Source organism: Sinocyclocheilus rhinocerous, unplaced genomic scaffold (assembly GCF_001515625.1).
Source record: "Sinocyclocheilus rhinocerous isolate Xijiao unplaced genomic scaffold, SAMN03320098_v1.1 scaffold1004, whole genome shotgun sequence".
In the NCBI taxonomy this organism is placed as follows: domain Eukaryota; kingdom Metazoa; phylum Chordata; class Actinopteri; order Cypriniformes; family Cyprinidae; genus Sinocyclocheilus; species Sinocyclocheilus rhinocerous.
The window spans coordinates 1,143,184-1,156,778 of NW_015627248.1; the positions used below are offsets into that span (position 1 = coordinate 1,143,184).

Consider the following 13,595-nt stretch of genomic DNA (forward strand, 5'->3'; position numbering starts at 1 on the left):
CTGCATCAACACTACTGCTGTTCCTGAAACCACGCCTTCTTTCTTTGCGTGATCATTTGGGCGCATTATGCAAATATTTTCACATAGTGAGGTAGATATGTGGGGTGTGTTAGAACGAGCCGTTTTAGGGGGGCGTGGCAGAGTCTTAACTTTTATAAAGAATATCTCTTTGGTTTTGAGACTTTAGTCTTTGCAACTTCAGGGATCTTATCTATGCACAATCAGCTTGTAACACTCCAAAGAGAAAGGAAAACTTGAAATCGCATCATATGACCCCTTTAACAACAGTAAATATGGGATGAAAAACACATTTGCTTCAGCAAACATGTCAATTTAGCTTGCTTCTATAGGCTTTCATCATGATTTGTATTTCATCACAGATCGTGCACTGTGGTAAAAATAACTGTTTATTAATCGATAATCGGCCCCTAGTAATCATAATTTGTCTGAAAATTAATAAAAGTTGTTGGTGTTTTCCTGCCACTAGTGGTCATTTCAGCTGGAAACAACAGTGAAATATACTGTATGCATAGTTATGTTTTTGGAGTTTTGCAAAAATGTAGGTACAGTAGAGGCACATTTTTTTCCAATGAGCCTGGGTTGAAAAAACTGCTTCTGTGAAGTCATATCCTCACACAAAGCCTGTATGCGGCGAAGAAGACATGAAATATAGCACGTATGTCAGTTGGACTACTTAAAGTTCTCTGTTTTTTGCCCTTTAGAGCCTAACATAAGTGGTCACTGAACAGTTCTAAAAGAACTGTTGCAAAGAGTTGTGTAAAGTTGTGTGTTCTTCAACATTCCTTGCGCTTGTGTTTTCCTCAGAAATCATAGAGGTTTGAAAAAATATGAGATAAGTAAGATGAGTAAATGACGACTATATTTTCAGTTTTGGGCAAACTGTTCCTTTAAATGGTGCCTCTGTCCCATTGTAGACTGTTATTAGAGGCTATAGTTGTTGTGACTTTTCCATGAAGCCAAAAGGTGGCTTGGTGGACAGAATCCAAGCATGTGAGGACAATCAGAAGCTGAAGTCTGAGGCAGCTAGTTTTGCATGATGTCACCTACTGCACCTCACACACCAAAAGAATAAGAACTGTCCAGTCTCTGTTAGTAGCCTCTACATATGTTAATCATTGGCACTTTGCTCTATGATTCTGTGTAAACATATAATTTAATAATAATTAATTATTATCAGTATTAATCAGTAGACCAGGTGGGAGAAGAGGCCTCGTGTTTTCTAAAAGGGTGGGGGACATCGTCTTGGCACAAGCTGCAGGATTACAGTTCATATAAGAACCGTTAAGACCCTGAATTGAGTAATATCTGAGGTGACACAAGTATATAAGAGTTTCCAAAACTGAAGGTGATCATATACGGCAGCACTCATAGAGAGTTTGGAAAGTTATTGCATACAACCGTTCAAGAGTTTGGAGTCAATAAGATGTTTTTTTTTTTTGTTTTTTTTTTTGAAGAAATTAATTTTATTCCGCAAGGATTTATTAAATTGATCAAAAGAGACAGTAAAGACCGTTTTAATGTTACAAAAGATTTCTCTTTCAAACAAATGGGGTTATTTTGAAATTTCTAATCATCAAAGGATCCTGAAAAAATATACCGTATTGTCCCGAATATAAGACGATGTTTTTTTCTTGGAAATACATCTGAAAAAAGCACAGTTTCCACAACATATTAAGCAGCTCAACTGTTTTCAACATTAATAATCAAAAGTAATATTTCTAGAGCAGCAAATCAGCATATTAGAATGATTTCTGAAGGATCATGAGACACTGAAGACTGGAGTAATGGCTGCTAAAAATTCAGCTTTGCATTACAGGAATAAATTACATTTCAAAATATATTCAAAACAGAAAAATTTGTATCAATATTTCACAATATTACTGTTTTTTTTTTATGAAATAAATGCAGATATCAGTTTATCACAGGCATAAAGTGTCAGTTTTACAAAATGAATACTATGATTTATGAACAAACTTCAATGACAAAGACATGAACAAGATATCCATCAGTGTGCATAATGTAAGATCCGTATCCTAAACGTATGGGGATACTGTAGCTAGGTTTTGGTATAGTTAAATTCATTTTAAATGAGTTAAATTAGTTTCTTCCTCATTAAATGGCTCCCTAGATAATAGACCATTTCTGCAGTCCATTCTGCTCTGTTGTTTTAGGTTTACTGGAGAAGGTCCAGGAAGTGATAATAATAGGATTCTGCAGCCTGTTACACATGTGTATATTTATGTACTCAATCATTTCAGACACATTAATCAACACATGAGTGCCATCGGACATGGTTGAACATGGCAAATGTGCAATTGGACAAATTTGAGGGAATGATCGGAAAAAATAGTGTTTTCAGCAGTGCTGAGGAACAAAGAGATGACTGTATCTTTACACCACATACTCTACATTGGATTAGGTCACTTTTCTGACAGATAATTAGAGAATAGTGTGTGTGTGTGTGTGTGTGTATGTGTGTGTGTGTGTGTGTGTGTGTCAGAGAGGCAGGGACAGAAACAGCGAGATAGTGACTTCCAAATGTCATTTATACACCCTTGAACGGCTCTACAAGAAGAGAGTGATATTTGTAAGGTCTTTTACATTGACTTTCATGCATTTGGCAGACAGTTTTATTCAAATTGACTTCCATTGCGATCAAGGTATACATTTCACCAGTTCATGTATTCCTGTGAATTGAACCCATGACCTTGATGTTGCTAGCGGCATGCAATAATGTTTGAGCTTCAGCATTCCTCAAAAAATGTTACAGAAAACAGTGTAAACTTATTAATTATTGTCGATTTAAGGGTGTCATTTTGCCTTTTGTAATCATGTGATGTGAATTTATTTAAAACCTTACATGGTCCTTACTTATGCTTTTTAAGCAAAAATCACACAAAGAGAAAGTAACTAATTTGAATTAAACAGCAGATAATCAATTCTAACATTTGCTTATCATCATCTGCAACTTAAACACATGCTAACATCTCAGAAAATGTTTCAAGATGCTTTAAACTGCAGAGTGGGTTTATTATTTAGCCTTATGCTCTTCGAGACTTCTGAAGTCTTATATTTCAACTCTTTTGAGTCTTTCACTGCTGCAATGAGTTTTTAGATCCAAGCAGGTGACATAATCATAACACCATGGTAAAATGACTTTCTAACTCTGAGATGTGCTTCTGTTTTAGCATATTTCATTTATTTTGTAATGTTTTTAATCTCAGGCGATTATGCAGATGATTTTTTTAAAGCCATGACGTTTCTACATGACTACATTTTTACTTCACTCTTAGCAAAACCATTTATTGCAGTCACTTATGACTATAAAGTCATTTATTTTTGGAAAACAGAAATGATGTAATGGAAAAATATGAAAACATTTTGCATCGCAGGGATTAATATCACTTTTTGTATATTGGAATCAGCTCTCATTGGTTCAAATGGAGGCTGCACACACACCGGGATATGTGTAAAGCTGCCAAATGCACTTTATTTTGTCCGCTTTTCCTGTCTTCTCTCATATTTTCCATTCTTTTTGGAGCTGAAACATGCTGAGAGTCTTAGTAAAGTCATGAGCTGCATGAGTGTTCGATGAAAGCGAGCCCAAAATAATTCTGCATGAATCAATTCTGCATGACAAATCCGCTAAGAATGTGGATCATTCATGGCTGGCTGTAGCGGCCTGGATTTACTATTTACTATTTACTATTTACTTTGTCTGGTTCACTCCAATCAACAGTTGAAAAACAAATAGTGGTGGGCTGAAGCAGCCTGACAACTTTGTAAAATCTTTAAACCTAGAAAGCTCCTCGCATGAACAGCTAGCATTACATGTGGTATTGTTATGTGGGCTACGTATTGAGTAATGGATTGCCCACCACTTAACACCATCAATGAGATACAGTTCACTGAAATCAAAACCTTGTTGTGTTACGATTATGGATGGAAGCAGATTTTACTGGACACAGCTGTGGAAGTTATTAGTAGTAATGGAGATATAAAAGACAATGGAAAATCAATTGGAAAGCATTTTAATGCATTACCTGTTGAAACAATAATGTTGCCTCGGAAATATTAAAGGGGTCAGATGATGCAATTTCAAGTTTTCCTTTCTCTTTGGAGTGTTACAAGCTCTTGGTGCTTGTCCCATTTTATTAAAAATAGCCAATAGGCTTTTAGGCTACTTCCTAGTCATTTGCAGATGCTAATTTAGGAGGAGGGACTTTCTCGTTTTACAAAGCATTTGATTGGACAAACATCTGTGTAGTTTAACATAAGCGATGAATATTTATGATCTGTTTTTTCTGCGTATATTCACTAAAAGTTAATTTTGTCAATGTTTAGAAGCACACTAGCATATAGATGAATTCAAAGCTAACAGATATGGACTAAAAGCTACAAAACCCTCTTTCAGTTCTTTGAAAGGTGATTCTGGTTTTTACTTGTTGGTCAAAACACTGCATTTTTTTTTGTAATTCATTATAAAAATACTTTAGTTTAGCCAGCATGGATTATGTCATGGTGTCATTACTCTGATCTAGCACCATCTGAGTTTAATATCGAAGGCCAAAACATGAAATTGTGCTGATAATACGTGTGAGCATCCCAAGCAGCTGTGGAGACAGGAAATCCACTGTAGGTCACTGATGAATCGTGAGCAATCAAAGCAGGAGTCAGGTGGTAATGGTCTAGAGAGCGTCCTCGTGGAAGATGTCTTGGGAGAATTAAGTGGTTTTTTCCATGACAAGCCATTTGTTGGCTAACTTCCTTCTGTTACGTAATGCATTTGCAAAAGGAATGGGTCATCTGTTGGTTACTTCTTGGCAGTGACCTTTTAGAGTCAACTGTCAAACTGCAAATAAATAAATAAATAAATAAAATTACGATACTATCCATATAGACCAAATGCGAAGTCATTTGTAATGCTCTGGAAAATATCAAGATGTACAGCTGTTATCAGTGAATGAGAACCCTTTAGTTTTAATATTTCTCTTGAATTTATAAGATAAGATTTCATGTTGAACATATTTTAATGCATTATTATTTATATATATATATATATATATATAACAAAATATATACATATATTCATATTGTTATTGTTTATTATTACTTTATTATTTCTTTGAATTACCACTCTGTATGAAATGTGCTATATAATCTTGCCTTGCCGTACAGCCATGAGAGGTGGGATTTTTGACTAATGAGATTTCACTGTGGGCAGCTCCTCTAAAGTAGAAAAGAAAAGATGGAAAAAATTGTCCTGTTGCTTACTTACTTACTTGTTGCAGTCATGGCTGATATGGACCAAGAGCAGTAGGAAAAAACACGGTTAATGGAGGGTAATACTGTCTATTAAAATGGTTGATGTCATCTCAACACTGTTTGATCATCATTTCTGATAAGCTGTTTTATAGAGAAATCAAAACTTTTGCATGGGGCCACATTTGGTGCAATCCATACTGAGTTTATTCCTAATGAGAATCAGTGATATTCATTGTCTTTTTAGCAGCTGCACACGTGGTTGTCTGGTTATATCATGATTCAGATGCATTGGAAATCACATGTTTAGGTGGCCTCTGAGAAGAAACTATGTGGGTTTATTCTGAAGAGACACAGCATGAGTCAAATGTGCGCTGATGGCAATCTTTATTGCAATGGTCTGAGGTGTAACTTAAGCTTAATTCATGAGCGAACAACTGCAGAAGACAAATCGCATCTGCATTACACACAGCAGACAATCATGTCGTTTGTTGCTCTTACTAGTAGACTAAAAAAAAAACTGGGGCTAAACATAAGATTAGATAAGTGATGCATCCAACTCACTCTAACTGTAGTCAGCAGCATGAAAGCCATTGTGTATTGTAATAGACAAGGCATGATATAGCACAAGTTGTAAATTGGAAAAATAATTCTAGTAATGCTGGACATGGCAGACCGGTTTACAGTCCTTTGTTATAAAATCTACTATGCTATGCTACATTCAGTTAGTCCAGCCAATTCTACAAGTATGCTAACTACATGTGCATTTCTTTTTACAGAAACTGGTGTGCGTATGTGGTGACCAAGACTGTGAGCTGTGTGGTGGAAGATGGAGTGGAGACTTATGTGAAGCCTGACTATCAGCCATGTTCCTGGGGCATTCAGTGTGCCCGTGTTGTAGTGTAAGCGCTTCCTTTTTATCCGTATTGGACTTTTGTTTTCTCTCTCTAACATGTTTAATCTCTGTTTTATTTCTCATACCCAAATTATACAATGATTATCGGTATATTCAGTATACAGTAGATTTACTGAATAGAAAGTGTTGTTTGTCAGAGCATCAAGCCCAACAGATGTCTTTTCCAAACAATGAGCAATTTGCTCCATGTTATGTTGTTTCATAAAAGGCTATAACAACATTTTGGGCCAGCAACAAACCAGCTACCTAAAGCAGTATTTCTCTGTAACAGGTGGCTAAGACCAGCTAATAACCAGCCTGGACTACTTAGAAGCCAGCTAACATAGTCAAAGCATAATAGCGGCGAAATTGTTTTCTATATGGGCTGGTTGCATCAGCTGTGTTGCAAAGTTGCAACATAAAGGGACACTAAGTTACAACATTTGTGTCATTATTTCATGATTAAGTATCATATTTCAGTGGAAACCAGAAGTTACAGAGGGCAAAATTAACCTTACCAGGAGAAACTGAAATTCAGAGCACATCTGCTTAAAATTTGAAGGCTGCTGTTGGATCACTGAAAGTAAACGTCATATAATGTGACTATGCATTACTTTACAGAGCCTACGAGCTACAATCTGCCTAAAGAACAAATGGTGCAACCAAATTAAGTACAGAGCTTACAAACGGTCGAAGTAGTTGCCAAGTCACTCGTGTTGACTTTATGTTCCAGTTTAAGAACTTATGAACGGCTGGTGCAACCCACCCTAATGTTTACACAAACAGTATGTAAGATGTAACTTGCTAACATAGGCAGCACAATAAACAGTCTGTTTTTGCATGTGGCATGATCAGGCCCCAAAGTTGGGTACCATTAGCCGTATGTTATTTAGCTTAATGCTAGTTGTATGCTACTTTACCATGACACTTTAGCTTATCCATCTTACGCATCTGTTTGTTGATATAAACATGCACCTATCAGACTTCAAATCAGTCAGAGCATTTGAGGTAAAAGCAAGTCTGTTTTTCTGACCTTTATTTTAGTGCACTCTAAATAAGTGGAACCATTAGGTACTACATTAATTAATTTCAGCCAGGAAACAGATGTTGAAAGTTAACATCATCATAACATTTATAGACACTAGAATATATACCACATCACATTTTACTGGAAATATGAGTCATTAAAGTCTAAGAAATACTAAAAACATTGTGTTTACATAGTAAAGCTAATGTCAACAAATGGAGATAAATAGAATGTAGTTTGAGGATGCCAGGATTAGTAAGTGTGTGCAATTGCGAGGTGGTTTCCAGTTGCTGGAAACGTACTGAACTCCAGCTGGAAAAGCTTAATCCAACTCCTTTAGATTCAGCACACACACACTGCTACAGTATTTATGGAATGAGGTGGCATGTCATTCCAAACTCTACAACCAGCGCGCAACAGGAATTAGGCTTAAAACCTACTAAAATACCACCACTTATCTTTAAACTCACCCAGTAGAGTATGGTGACCCCTTTTTCTCCTTTTTTTCTTCTCACGGGGGTCATGGAACAAACAGAGCGTGGAGACAAGAATTCAGTGGCTTAAGAACTGTAGCCAAAAGTCCTGGGGAAAAAAAGAAATGCTGAAATTGCTTCCTTTTGCACCTTAATATGGTGCTGATGTATGGGTTCAAGGCTAACCGTGATGTTTCACTATATATTTGTTTATTTGAATGACACAGTGAACTTGAGACCTAGACTACTGGTCAGAATTACAACATAAATATAATGTCTCTGATGAGATGGTCTTATACAATCTTTCTTAGAAACCCCTAACCATGAGTATTAAACTTCAGCAAGTAGATTTATAGTTTCTGAATGCCAGAACATACAAAAGGTCCCATAGATTGAAGGAGGGATCCATGCTATATCTAAGGATATGCACCGTTTCTACCATAACCCAGCCCTTCATTGAATAAGAGGTTTATACAGTTGGCCGGCATATGTCTGTGTAGCAACTAGCAAAAGTGGTATGAATGTGCTGAGAATTAATTTTGAAACATACAGTATATGCTATGAATGTCTTTCTCCATTCTTGGACCAACAACTGCATGCAATACAGCCTGTGCTTTTCAAGTGTATGTCGGAATATGTGGGTCTCGCTCTGAGAGCGACACGCAGAAATTAATTTGTTGAGTAGTGAGTTTTGCAATACAACACTGTTCCCTGAAGGGATCGGTTTGTTTAAAGTGAGAGTCTGTTTAATGTGGAATATATTATACAATATACAGAATGGTGAATCGTAAGGTAATGTATGTACTAGGCCTGGATAGTTTTTGTTGTTATAGAGTGTATTCTTTGTAGTTTGTATCATCATATAATTTGTATTGTTTGATTGTTTCTCAGTCCCATATATTTCACAATTCAAACTAAACATTACAAGTCAGGAAACACTTAGGCATGGCAAGATTTATCACAGCAGTGTCCAAACTATGAAATTTCAAGCTTTCATTCAAATGGTTTTCATGTGTTTATAGGTATCGGACCTACATGAGGCCCAGATACAAGGTGGCTTACAAAATGTTAACAGAAATGGAGTGGAAGTGTTGCCATGGATACAGTGGAGAAGACTGTAATAATGGACCAAACGGGGGATCTGATACTCAGATCTCAACAAGCAGACCTTGGCCTAGACCACAACCAGGACAAACTGGAACTAATACCGGTCATGGACAGAACGGAGGGAATGGTAAGTCAATGTTTTCTCATGGTCCTCAGACTATGCTGCAAATTTTTTCAATAAAATTTTAACAAGGTGTTGCACCAAAAATTCTCTCACTGATTGTTTTTCATTTTGGAGGATACCAAAATCCATTGGTTATATTTTGATGTCTTTGTTGGCTGTAGTTGCTCATGCAGTTGTCTAACAATGTCTGGCCTTGTTGATGTTCTCGATTCTTCCATACCTGCATCTTCTGCATCTTTCAAGCACATCCAAATATAACTGAGTCTTTACAGAAATACTCCAAAATGTTACAACTGGCCACTGGAGCAATGTTTTGATTGTCAGAGTTGACAGGACTGTGAATTCTGGGTCTGCCAAACTATTGCTAATCTTTAAATAGCTACTGACTATCTTAAAATTACCATTGTGTTTGATCTTTACCTAGGGAGAGGTGACAATGACAAGATGAAGCAACTGGAGGACAAAATCCAGAAGTTGAACAAAGACCTAACTGACCTGCAGTCAACTCTGCGTGGCATGAATGAAAGATTCCAAGAGGAAATGCGTAATCCAGGTTTTAATAGTGGCAAAACACCAGCTGATGCAGCTCAGCCTGAAATGAAAGAGACCATCCATAACATTCAGACCAAGCTTGATCAGTTGGACAACCGTACTCAAGCTCATGACAAGACTCTAGTCAGCATCAATAACCACCTTGTGAATGGAAAGGGAGAAGGCAATGACTTAGACATTGGGGGAGCAGGAGAAAACAGGTTCAACACCTTGAAGGTGGAAATCCTCAGAGAGCTTGAACGTCGAGTGACTCTTTCATGTTCTGCCTGTCAGTCTGGAGTGGAAGACTTGAGAAGGCAACAGCAACAAGATCGAGAGAGGATCTTGGCTCTGGAAAAGCAGATTAATGCCATGGACCAGCGTCACCGCCAGACTCTTGATGGTTTGCGCCGAGACCTCAGCCGGTCTCAAGGCTGCTGTGACACTGTAACAAACCTCAGTAGACGACTTAATGACATGGACAGGAAGATAAGCTCAACGTCAGAGGCCTATGACAAGCTTCAGGATCGTCTGAATAGGGAACTAGGAGGAACAGGTGGACAAGTTCCTATAATGCCAGAAGATCTTTTCAATGATAATCTAAAAGACCTGGAGAGACAGCTCAACAACACTGTCCAGAAGGCAGAGGAAAACTGTGCTTATATGGAGACTAACATACGGGACTCATTCCAGCAGGAACTCAGAAATCTTCGCAATGAATTCAATAATCGTTTTCTTGACCAGGAATACAGGATTAATGACATGGACCTTGATATAGGAATCTTTAAAGAAACTGTATTTGATCTTGATAAGCGCCTATCTCGGCTTGAGAATACAACATCCTTCATAGACAGGAGGTTACGCGAATGCTCTGGGTGCTCAGGCTCAAGTTCTGGGTCAAGTCCAACCGGTGCTAGTGCGAGCCCTAGTGAGACAGTGAAGTCTTTGGAGTGGAGAGTCATTGCAAATGAAGATGAGATCAAGAGGTTTGACACACGACTCAAGGATCTCTCTGTGTCTGGTTATTCTCTTGAAGATAGGGTCATTAACCTCAGCCATGATGTTCGCAAGATCAAAGCACTAACTGGAGACAATGGGGAACACTTCAACAGGATTGTCATGGAGATTGAGAACTGTGACGTGTGCAGCACAGTGGAAGATGACCTAAAGAAACTCAAGAACATCACAAACCATGCCATGGACAGATGGCAGAAAGAAATGAACTACATTAAAGGTAAAATTGAGTCTGGTCAGACGGGTTGTGTGGATGTTTGCTCCAGTTTGCAGGATGAGATGGATCAGTTGAGACAGGAGGTACAGAATTGCAGTGGTCAATGCAAGATCAACCTGAATACTCCTACAGGAACGGAATCAGGAACAGGTCACCTGGATGACCCACAGAAACCGCTGGATGGATACAGTGTCATCAGTAGTAATACCGGTGACCTCAAGTCAATTCAGGGAGAACTGTCTGAGGTCATCTTAACCTTCAGCTCCATCAATGACACACTAAAAGGTCTGGAGCATGTGGTCCAGAAACACGACAGTGTTATCACCGACCTTGGAAACACCAAAGACAAAATCATTTCTGAAATTGACAAGATCCAGCAGGAAATGACAGAGCACATAGAGGATAGCAGGATACGTTTTGACAATGTGGATCGAGATGTACGTCGCTTTGGGAATAACTTTGTGGTTGAGATGGGTGACTGCAAGAGGACTGGCGATGGTCTGGATAAGAGGCTCTCTAAACTCGAAGTGGTTTGTGGTCGGCTTGACTCTGTCTCAGACAATCTCCAGAAGATCAAAGAAGGCCTGAACAAACACGTGTCTAGCCTGTGGAACTGTGTCAGTGGGCTAAACAACACAGTGATCTCACACAGTGGGTTCATTGAGATCCTCCAGAACACACATCTGGATGATATCCATGGCAACATCAAGAGACTAAATTCCTCAATGGACCACATCCTCAAGGAGTTCCAGAGCTTAACTGAGAATGACTTAACAGGTCTGACTTAGAAAGTAGAAAGACAAACTCGAGAGTTTTACTAACATTGCAATTTGACAGCCTGTAAGAACATATTCTAAATTTCCAGCACCAGCAATTAACATAGCTCTTACATTTTAATGGATATCAGGGTTGTACACCATTCTGAATTGAATTGAGAATGGATTCCATTTAATTTAATCCATAATGCAATTCCCAGAGTGTATTACTTTGTTGAATGTCTTTGAATTACAATTCAGTGAACCTCTCTTGCTGTCATTCCTATTCAAATTCCAATTCAACTTCCTGTGGGGTGTGCCCGTTCAATTCAAATTCACACACATTCAAAGGGAGACGATTCTGAAATTTGCACAACCCTGATGGATATGAAAAGACAAACTCTTTTAATTACTTCCTTTTTCATTATAGGTTTACCTGGACCACCAGGTCCGCAGGGAGAAAGTGGGCTCCCAGGTCCACAGGGACCTCCAGGTAATGATGGACCACCAGGTATTCCGGGCTTACCTGGACCAAAAGGACCTCCTGGTGAGAAACCTTGTTTTTGTCTAAGGATTAGTGAAAATGTTCACCCAAAAATGAATATTTTGTCATTATTTACTTATTCATGGTGCTTGGCTGTATACTGTACTTTTCTTATATGGAAAGCAGAAGATCTCCTTTGTGTTTCATGGATGAAAAAATATACAAGATTGGAATGACATGAGGATGAGTAAATTTCAGAATGACAATTGTAATTTTTGGGTGAACTAGACACTTCATATTATTGCACCATACACCGACACTTGCACCATATTTTAAAGTGACTCACATTTTGCTTTCTCCTATTATAGGTCTCAGAGGAGAGAGAGGTATGTATTTAATTTGCTTTTAATTCTTTCAGCAGCCATATCCTAGTCAAACACTGAGGTTATTTTAATGTGTGCCAATGTTTGGAATGAAGACAAGAATTCAGTGAGATGTGTAAAGTGTCCGTTTGCATTAAAGTCAGCGATTTTTCTGTTTTAAGTGTTGCGCCATGTGTTCAGTTGTTATTGGCAGTACTGGGTCAGTAGTTGAGCCAAAGGTCAGCAGCTGATAACTAAAACTGGTTGTGTAAACCATGTCTATATAGGGATAAATTTAGGGTTAAGAACTGATGATGTCAGCAATTTGAAAACACATTTTAGAGCTTTCTTTTAAAAATGTACTGTTGTGATCATTTCAGGTGTGGCCGGCGCAGATGCCAACATACCACGTCTTTCCTTCTCAGCAGCTCTCACGAATCCCATGGTTACATCTGGAACAATCATTTTTGATAAGATCTTGGTAAATGAAGGAAGCTATTATAATCCACGAACAGGTAATCTTGGCACTGCTGACAGACAGTCTATTTGCAATTCTACTTTGGCATGAAGCAAAAATAATGTGGAAGGATGGAGCCATGGAAAACTGTATACATGTTTGTTTTTTCTTGAATACAGGTATCTTTACTGCACCACTTGATGGACGCTACTTCTTTAGCGCTATCCTGACAGGTCACAAAAATGAGAAGATTGAAGCTGTGCTCTCCAGGTCTAACTATGGCATGGCTCGGGTGGACTCGGCAGGTTACCAACCAGAAGGGTTGGAAAACAAACCCATGGCCGAAGCAAAACCAACACCAGGTTCTCTGGCTGTCTTCAACATCATCCTGTCCCTTCAGGTGGGCGATACAGTCTGCATAGACCTGGTCATGGGCAAACTGGCCCATTCAGTGGAGCCTTTAACTATCTTCAGTGGTATGCTTCTATATGAAGATGTGTAGTGTGGTTCTAAAGTAAAATTTTCATTTTATTTCTGATACCACATTATATATATATATATATATATATACAATGATAAAAACATGATTTTTGAAAATGTATCTCTATTTTATATATACTGTATATATATATATGAAGAGTTTATTTGCAAAAACAGATAACTCTTCAAAAATAGAGATACATTTTCAAAAATCATGTTTTTTATTATGTAATCATGTTTTTATTGTGTTAGCTGTAATTTTTTGTTATTTTTAACCTAATCAAAATAACTTAACTGCAGTTTGATTGAGATTAATTGGAATGCCCAATGAAAAAAACATGATTTTTGAGTTCTGTTTTTGCAAATGAACTCAAAAATGAATATAT

General features: G+C 37.9%; 1 protein-coding gene across 1 annotated transcript in view; it reads left to right on the top strand.

Annotated features, from left to right (window-relative positions):
- LOC107725803 (EMILIN-1-like) overlaps positions 1 to 13,231 on the top strand; it is a 34,716-nt gene extending 21,485 nt beyond the window's left edge. Inside the window, exons 2-8 of the mRNA XM_016535209.1 lie at positions 6,063 to 6,185; positions 8,701 to 8,912; positions 9,334 to 11,448; positions 11,857 to 11,973; positions 12,279 to 12,296; positions 12,653 to 12,787; positions 12,909 to 13,231. Of these exons, the coding sequence (XP_016390695.1) occupies positions 6,063 to 6,185; positions 8,701 to 8,912; positions 9,334 to 11,448; positions 11,857 to 11,973; positions 12,279 to 12,296; positions 12,653 to 12,787; positions 12,909 to 13,231 (3,043 nt within the window). The remainder of the gene's footprint in view (positions 1 to 6,062; positions 6,186 to 8,700; positions 8,913 to 9,333; positions 11,449 to 11,856; positions 11,974 to 12,278; positions 12,297 to 12,652; positions 12,788 to 12,908) is intronic.
- The last annotated feature ends 364 nt before the right edge of the window (positions 13,232 to 13,595 follow it).